The sequence below is a fragment of the Castanea sativa genome, chromosome 4 (genome assembly GCF_040712315.1).
Source record: "Castanea sativa cultivar Marrone di Chiusa Pesio chromosome 4, ASM4071231v1".
Lineage (NCBI taxonomy): Eukaryota > Viridiplantae > Streptophyta > Magnoliopsida > Fagales > Fagaceae > Castanea > Castanea sativa.
In genome coordinates this window covers 40,672,842-40,682,175 of record NC_134016.1, presented here as the reverse complement: position 1 = coordinate 40,682,175, position 9,334 = coordinate 40,672,842, and the positions used below count along the sequence as shown (strand labels likewise).

The following is a 9,334-nucleotide window of genomic DNA, read 5'->3' as shown; positions in this document are numbered from 1 at the left end:
GTACTCGTTGATGCAGAAATGTGAGGCACTTTCTATGAAGCTTCCCCAATTTTGTTCAACACCTGAAGCACCTCGTTTTCATTCTCTTTTTTCAGATGGAGATGAGAAAAAGAAAAAAGAAAAAAAAAAGTTCTTAAAAATGAAATAAAAGTAACTGCATTTGTGTATTCATGTGCAGACATGTCTATACCATATTCTGTACACCTAATTAGCCCACACAGAGAGAGGGAGAGAGAAAGAGAGAGATGAAATGCCACTTCCTCAGCGGACTTCACGTACCACAAAGTTTTAGTTTGTGGATTCAGATATTTCATATGAAAGCCATTGTAAACGGAAACCCCTAAATGTGCAGAGTTAAAAAAATGTTGTGATATGAGGTAGACCTTAGAAATCTCGCCGAATAGACCGTAGCTCGTGTGGGCTATTACCCCATTGCTTCAAAAAGATAAGTAGGCATTGCTTCTAGGCCTACACAAATACATAATTCCTCCAGTGGCAAAGATGACTCAATTATCGATCTCTATGACAACAAAATACCTAACATTGGCCTATAGATGCGTAGCTATAGTTTTTTAAATTTTTAAATTTTTATACTCTTTTTATTGGTAACATTGAAATTGTAAATAAAAAAACTTTTATTTTTTATTTTTTTATACTCTTTTTATTGGTAACATTGAAATTGTAAATAGTGCGTCTGGGGATCTTCATACAACAACCTCAACAAATTACTCAAGGTTAGTAGCACATTTTCCTTCCTCTATTTTATTCTATTTGATGTAATACTCTTTGTTATGTTCGATTCAATGCATTGTTACTCCATACATGAGAGTATGAGTCAGATCCATTCATAATACATGAGTATGAGTTGATGGGGCAACTGAATTCTAATTCACCATTTCACCTTGGAAAGCTTAGGGTGTATTTAGATACCGCTTATTTTGCTGAAAACTGAAAACAATAAAAAAATAATTTTCGAATTACTGTTCACACAAAAACACTGTTCATTTGCCTATTTCCACTGTTCATATCCCATGAACAGTGCAATAGGCGCTGGTAAAAAAAAAAAAAAAAGCCCAAAATGCCAGACATGGACGCGCTGGACGTGATCCAAACGGGTACTTATAGCTTACCAATAAGTGACTACTATGAATAGCAAACCAGTCTCTTGTTTGAGAAAGAGAAAAAGAAAAAGAAGAACCTTTCAACTTCAATTCTTTACAATGAACAAAGAACACAAAGATTAGTTCCAAGGATATACGATTTCCTGATAATTATAATAATAAAAAATAAAAATAAAAACAGAAAAAGAAAGTAAAAGTAAATAGCCATAGAGCTCCGATATTTCTTCAGACATCGCATGGAAATAAATCTAACAGGATCCTTACAGCCTGACTACAATGGAAATCTTCGGGGTGACATAGCCAAGGTCAAAGCTTAAGTAGATGGTTTCATTTGAGACACACGAAACTGCTCCCACGAAAAACATTTCTGCAGTTTTAAGCAACAGATTATTCCCAAGAAACGGAAGCATGAAGGATACAAAAGATATCAGAAACAGGATAGTTAAAGATGACTTTTTGTTACACTAGCAGATAGTCAGGCACTAACAAAATACTATCGAGTAATGAAGCTAATTATAGAAAAGGCTATATCGGCAGTAACATGAGAAAAAATGATGCAGAAGCAACACAACCTTACTAGAGTTTGAATTTCAACGGGTGAGATATATATACATAAGAAGAAAGAGAATAATAGTGCAGTGCATAAAGCACTTGAACTACATTCATTTAGGATGGTAATTCACAAACGCAGAGTGGGATCCAGTGCCCAGAAACTGCATAATTGAAGGATGGTAAAACAGCCTCATAATTGTAAGAAAAGAAAGTACTAACAATAGGCATCCGCGACGTGGCTTTTTCTTCTTCTCTTTTTGCTTCTGTGGTGGCTTGATAACCACCTTGATTGCAGCATCAAAAACTGCTTTCACATTCTGCAATTGCAATGTAAATGGTCAATTACAGCATAAAGACAGATACAACCTGTGGTAACCTTTTAAGACAGAATAGTGAGGACAAGTCCCCAAAGCAATCAAACTATGTGTAAATAGAGAGGCAGGCAAGATTCTTTAAGAGAGAGAAATGTAACACCCAAATTCATCACAAGCATTGCAACTATCCAATCTATTTGGAGAGTAAAAAGGTCGTGATACAGGCTACTTAAATGGTCATTTTGTCATGCCATAATTTTATTTTTTCTAAAAAAAATAGGTTTTCATTCAACTATTTAACTCCATCGTTCAATAAATGATTACAATTATACAATTGAGCCTAATATTCCAATTTTATTAATTTCTTCAAACAAAATTTCCAAATTTATGAAAATGAAGTCTCAAAATACCAAAATAAATCAAACTAGTAAATTTAAACAAGTCTCAAACGCCAAAATCAATAAAACTAACAAAATCCACAAAACCAGCAAATCATTTGGATTTTTTTTCCCTCAACTGACAATTGCCAATGAGTTCTAACTTAAATGACACTTCCTCCTCCCTCAATAATGAATACCCATGGGGAGGATGTGTACAGAAAAAAGGGCAACCTGGCACCTATTTCTATGAGTCTGGTAGGCAGTCTTACCCACAATTTTTAGAGAAGCTACTTCCCAAGGTCAAACCTTTGACATAGTGCTTGGACAGAGGGCACTTACCATCGCACCAAGGTCCTACTTTTACGTGTAACTTACCAATAATTTTTTTTTTTTTGATATGTATCTCATTTGAAATAAAATATTCCCTGGTCTTGCTTTTTTCAATAATATGTCAAAATATTTAAAGCAGCAATGATTATCTGCTAAATTGATTCCTTTTTATTTCTTCTAGGATCCCACTAAAACAAAATGAAGAAATGTGCCAAAGATTGAAATACCCATCTTTTTAAGTTGTCAGTTTTCTAGGTGCTACAACTTGATTAAAACCTGCTGCTAGAATATTTACGCAAATCAATAATCAATTTGACATTATATCTTTGGTCAATATAGCTTATTTTGGTTGCATGAGCATTCTACATTTTCTCATATTTGCAGCAGAAAATATACCGTTGCATCAATCACATGATAAGAATATATATGCCAGCTCATACATACCTGCTGAGTTTTTGAGCTGCATTCTATATAATATGCAGCACCAATCTGTTTACGGAGTTCCTCACCCTGATTATATTAAAACCGTTATCAGAAATGGAACCAACCATAAACATCAAGTTGTAGAGAGCAGCTACTGGATGAAACCACACCTGTGCAGTCGTCACAGGCAGCATTCCTGGATGATCAGCCAAATAGTGCTTATCCTCACGAAGATCTATGTGTCCATTATAAACCATGCATTAATTGCAGAAATCAGCACTACTGCAAATAACTAATCACCACAATAATTTAAAGATAAATGTCAATACAGTCTACATAATTGTTAATTGGAATGGAAAATTTTCTGTTTTTCACTGTTACCAGAATATTGATTGTAATAGTATGAAAAGAGAAGTTTTTTTGAAATATGACACTACTATGAGAGCTACCATCACAGATATTGGTTCATTCAGATCAGATCAAAATAATATATTTCAATAGCATTTAAGGTTCTAAAGTTTTCTTATATAGTAGTTAAATTTCATAAATTCTATGTTAGTCCTGCTTATTAGATACCTAACCCACAAAAATTTCCCATTTAAAGAGAATGTTCAGTGACAGAAATCCCATTGCATGGCAAAAGATAGGAGACCTATTACAATTGACATTTGCAACATCAATTTTATTAAGGTCATTAAAATGTTGAGCTTGCTCTTTCATTGTATCAAATAAATACAGATGACAATGTAAAATGATATCTTTGAACTAAAATATTTGGATTCTCAAAAATAGATTGTTTGGATCAGTGACAAAACGTGATCTATCGAAATCAGAGAGTTGCAAAATTGTAAGAGAAAGATATTTAAGTTTCACAAAATTTAGGCATGCAATGATTTATATAGCAATCTTATTAAATGTAAGATTGAGGGGACAAGGTTTTGGAGAAGGGTTGTAGCTCTAAAGTTTGGGGAAGAATGGGGGGGATGGACATCCAAGCTAGGTAGAGGGGTATATGGGTGTGGCTTGTGGAGAAGTATCTGAATGGGTTGGGAGGAATTTAGCAAAAATATTCGGTTTAAGGTAGGGTGGGAGACAGAGTTAAGCTTTGGACAGATCAATGGTATGGGGATTCTCCACTTCAATCGACTTTTCCAAGTGTGTATGGGATTGCTTCCAATAAAGAGGCATCGGTGGCCTCTTCTCTTGAACGTTTGGGGATAGAGGAACAGAGAAGCTGGGATGTTCATTTTTTTTCAGAGATCAAATGATTGGGAAATGGGTGGTGTGGATGATTTTCTCCGCACCTTGGGTTCAAATCTACCTCCCACTGAGAATGAAGATCGTATGCAATGGAAGTTGACAAAGAATGGGGATTTTGGTATCCGATCGTTTTATAATAAGTTAAGAAGACCATTGCCCATTATTTTTCCTTGGACAGGTGTGTGGAAGGTTAAGGCTCCTTGGCGTCTCATTCTTTGTGTGGACTGCTGTATGGGATAAAATCCTTACAGGTGATAATTTGAGGGGTAGAAGGATGAATTTTGTTGACTGTTGCATTATGTGCCGTTGTAATGGGGAGATAGTGGATCATCTACTATTTCATTGTGGTAAGACTTATAAGTTGTGGAGTTTGGTGTTTAGATCTTTTGGGATTTCTTGGGTCTTGCCAAGAACGGTTGCGGATACTCTCTTTGGTTGGTGGAATTGGCTTGGAAAGCATTCATCTAGCATTTGGAATTTAGTTCCTTTGTGGTTAATGTAGTGTCTTTGGAGGGAGCGAAATTGGAGGACGTTTGAGGACATAGATAGCTCGGATGACTAGCCATTGGCCTCTTTTAGTGGCTCTCTGTTTGACTGGTCTAAGGCTTGGGGACTCACCTCTAGTGACTCTCTCCCTATGTTCCTTAGCTCCCTCTTTGTAATTAGTATCTTTTCCTTTCCTTTTTCTTTCTTCTTTATCTTTTCTTTCTGTAATTTTCTCTCTGCCTTATGTTTTTCAACATAAGGTAGTGTTCTTGAAAATATATCCTTATTACTTATAAAAATAAAAATAAAAACTATTGGATAAAAAGCCATCCCTTTTAGCTAATTAATTTATGGGAATGTATTCCTTTTAGAGCACTATGCTAATCATGCATAAAAGTACAGAAGGATGAAGGATCCCTGTCTTGATATTTATCCCATGTGATGAGATGTATGTGGAGCCTAACTTACTCTATTGGATATGCCAGGCCCCAAACAAAATTGGTCCCTGTACAATTATTGGGGGCATTTCTGGTATTTAAATACACTTTAAATGCCCTAGGCTTTTTATTGTAAAATTTCCCATACATGTAGCCCTAATAATAGGGGGGTGTATATATGCTAATAATCCTTATAACTCCGGTTATACCCATCATAATAAAATTGCAGCAACTTCATGGACGCAATCCTAGGTTTGGGTGAACCATGGAAATCTGAGTGTTTTGAGTTATTAGATCTGGGTTAGGTTGCTACTTTCCTAACACCGTACTACTTTCAAATTGGATATGACCTTATTCCATGCACCAAGATGACATTCATGAGCCAACATAGCAGGGTCCCTATCAAAAAGATCTTGCCCTTCCCACCACATTACTAATATTACTACATGAAAATCATAAACTTCTAAAAAGATATTGAAAATTTTGGAATATGCATGTCCTCATGTTTAACAAAACAGGCTTCTTCTCATACTAGGGTCAGGTTTAGTTGATACACGACATGTGGATGGTGGACACCTACAATATATATTTTCCTTCACAGAGAGCTGCTGTCAGTGCATCTATGGATTTTATTTAATGCTAAAACCAGTACAAAGTATATCATATACATTTTTGGAGCCCAAACTCATTATATTAGTAGGAAGATTGCACATAACAAGAAACTAGCCACAAACAAGGTAGGGTTCCAAGTGCATATTAATATCAATTCCTTTTAACTAACCCAATTTGGTGCCAACCAGAACCACGGGAATGCCAGGGGCATAATGCTGAAGTTCAGGGATCCACTGATCAAGAAATTGAGTATTAGAAATCACAAGTTCATTTACAATTACAAAACATCCCAGCAAAACCATAAATTACAGTAAAATGTAATGCTAAAGACAACTTAGTCAGAATATAAAATTATCAGGTAAATTCACCTTTTTAAGTACGTTTTCGTAGCTTGCACGACTAACTAGTGAGAAAGCTAAGACAAAGACATCTCCCCCTCTGTAGCTCAATGGCCTTAATCTATTGTAATCCTCTTGCCCTGTGAAATACATTGAAAACAAATAAGACATAACAAACCTGCCTAGTTTGGCAAACCTGTTTTATTACAAAATCAGAATCTAATTGGAAACTTTTAGGCTCAAGTTAAAATTTTCAAAGAAAAAAGGGAACTTTTCTGCTCAGTTTAAGATACAAGTAGAAAGCAAATTATACTTAAAGCTAAAAATGTAATCATAAGCCATCAAATAAATGATACCAGCTGTGTCCCAGAGTCCTAAGTTAACAGTGGTGCCTTCAACCACCACATTTGCACTGAAGTTATCAAACACTGTGGGTATATAATCCTGATAAACAAAAAATAAAAAGCCATTCAAATTCAAAAAATAATTAAGAACTAATAAGAGTCTGAGACAACAACAGGAGCAACAGAACAGCAACAAGAAGTTGAAACCTTAGAAAAAACATAAATTTGTAATTAATAATAAAATAGAAGGTAAATTGCACAACAATATTTTGGTGAGACACAGAGAGAGAGAGAGAGAGAGCAATTGCTCTATAATTAAATCATAAAAAGCAAAAATCTGTAAAACCCAGATTCATACACTCATAGAACAACACAAAAATGCCAAAAAAAAATAATATATAAATTAATCCAAAAAAAGGAAGAAGAAGACCCAGATGGATCTTTGAAAGAAGCAATAACATACAGTGGGGAATTTGTTACTTGTATAGCAAATAAGCATGCAGGTCTTCCCAACAGCCCCATCTCCAACTGTCACACACTTGATGAACCTTGAAGCACTTGAAGCCATTGAAACCAAACCCAGAAGAAGAAGGCCTCAGCGCTCAAATATAACTCCAAAAAGGGGTTGTTGGAGGTTTTAACAAGTTTGTTGCTTTTGATTCAAAGTGAGATAAAGAGAGAGAGAGTCAGTGTGTGTAGCAACTCACATGATTCTCACTCATTCACTCTTCTGTAGCAATTCTTTTTTACTCTTTTGATGTTTTCTCTTTCCTAGTTTTAATTGATTCTGATATTTTTTTTAGGATGATTCTGAATTTTTATATAAAATATGCTAATAAGTTTCTTCTTTCTTTTCCTTTTTTGGTAAAAAAAAAGGTATTAGTACAAAATAGTGAATACCCATTATTAACCTTAAGACTGAAAATGGGTTTTTTTTTTTTTTTTGGGTAAGCAGGGTATTGTTTTCTTAAAATTACAAAAATGGGTATTAATATAATTTAAAAAATCTTAATACTTGATTACTTAATTTGAAAGACATTTTTTTTCATTTATCTTTACTTTTCATTTTTTATTCCTTGAATACTTCTCTTTTATTTTCCTTTCAAAATTTACCCAAAAATAAAATAAAATAAAGAATATCTTGACTCATCAATTTTCATAATAGTAAGGTTAAATTTATTAATTTTCACAACAATATAATTGGCAAATATTTATCGATTTTTATGTTGAGTTAACACAAATATCATTTTTTATTATCTATCATTAACAATTTATTATCGTAAAATTTTTTGTGAAATTTTGTACAATAATATCATAGACAATTTTTTTACAATAAATTTCAAAATTGTTGAAATAGTAAAATATGAGTAATATATATAGACTTTTTTTTCAGCACCCTTTAGGCCATTATTTCAATAATTATAAAATGTATTGTAAAAAAAAAAAAATTGTTTCCGTAACATTATAAATTTTACGGGTATTAGAGGGTTTTTTTTTTTTTTTTTTTAGTTAAGGGTATTAGAGTTATTGAAATAGATACATTTTGTGCATTTTGTAGTCTTTTTTTTTTTTTTTTAATAGTGCATTTTGTACTTGTAGTCCCAATTTATGTTCGTAGAAAAGCATGGGAGTGTGTATTACTCTCTACCGCCATGAACCAAACGGCTCACTCGTGACATTGCGTGCCCAATGTAACAGGTAATTTTGTTGTTTCCATTTTTCATTCAATTATTTTAGAATCTTCAAAAAAAAAAAAAAAAAAAATACAACAACAACAACCGTGAGTTCTAATTAGTTTGACCAGTAAAGTCTTTTGCCGTCTAATAAAAGATCTTATGTTAATCCTTATTTACACTAAAAACCGCCAATTGGTATTAGATCTTAAGTTCAATTCTTGATTACACCAAAAACTGATTGACATCTTGATCTCATGATAAAGAACAACTATCTTGATGCAATTGTATAACCTTTTACCTAGTTGACAGTAATAATTAACAATTAATCTACCATTTTTCAGCAACAAATATTGGTGAACAGTGGATGGCTTTATCCAATCTATTCCAGTGATACTCTAGCCTAACTGCAACATTTAACAATGTGGGGCCACAACAAGGATCAAATTGAAATAATACCAACTATATGAAAACAATGACAGGGATTTGTGGATTCTAGGACCACAAACATTACTCTAAATTTTTTACTCTGAGTCTCTTCTTTTTCTTTTCTTTTTTTGAAAACCTCTTCTTATTAATCCTTCACGAGTTACACCTACACCTAACCTAAGATAAGTTAATTTTTCATTGGGACCACAAAAATTGAACTATAGTGTTGTCTTTTAGAAACTATATATATTATATAACTTTGGTAAAACAATTGGTTGCTGGAATTTTCGTGGATATCCCTTGTTTTACTTTCTATGAGAAGATCCATTGAAAGTTGGAATTATTGTGAGCACTTTAGTACTTTACAACATATTCATACGTTGAGAAGTATAGCCAATACAATCACGAAATTTCCTGTTGGTACAATTGTCAAGCACAATATACGTACTTCTACATCATCATTTGCATGTAAAAAGTATACTAGTAGGTGATCTAACAAGAAGTATTTCTATTTGACTCGTGAGTTTCTATAAATAAGTAAGGGATTTAAGGCAGGTCTATTTTTCGAAAATTTGCTTTAAATACCCTCTCCTTCTAAACTTGATGGTTTATGTGATGGGTGTTGAATACCAAGA

At 33.5% G+C, this 9,334-nt stretch overlaps 1 protein-coding gene across 1 annotated transcript; it reads right to left on the bottom strand.

Moving 5' to 3' along the window:
* Positions 1-1,103: 1,103 nt before the first annotated feature.
* Positions 1,104-7,389, bottom strand: LOC142630640 (rac-like GTP-binding protein 3). The gene is made up of 8 exons (XM_075804667.1): positions 7,061-7,389; positions 6,610-6,697; positions 6,284-6,393; positions 6,085-6,148; positions 3,291-3,355; positions 3,142-3,207; positions 1,893-1,990; positions 1,104-1,488 (listed from the first exon to the last, which is right to left on the bottom strand). The coding sequence occupies exons 1-8, from the start codon at positions 7,163-7,165 to the stop codon at positions 1,449-1,451; spliced, it is 636 nt and encodes a 211-aa protein (XP_075660782.1). The 5' UTR covers positions 7,166-7,389; the 3' UTR covers positions 1,104-1,448.
* Between the last annotated feature and the right edge of the window lie 1,945 nt (positions 7,390-9,334).

Coding starts and splice junctions, on each gene's coding strand:
- LOC142630640 (XM_075804667.1), bottom strand. CDS start 7,165: ATGGCTTCAAGTGCTTCAAGGTTCATCAAGTGTGTGACAGTTGGAGAT. Junction 6,149..6,283: donor ACGAAAACGTACTTAAAAAG/GTGAATTTACCT, acceptor TTTCTTGATCAG/TGGATCCCTGAACTTCAGCA. Junction 1,991..3,141: donor GCAGCTCAAAAACTCAGCAG/GTATGTATGAGC, acceptor TTGCAATTGCAG/AATGTGAAAGCAGTTTTTGA.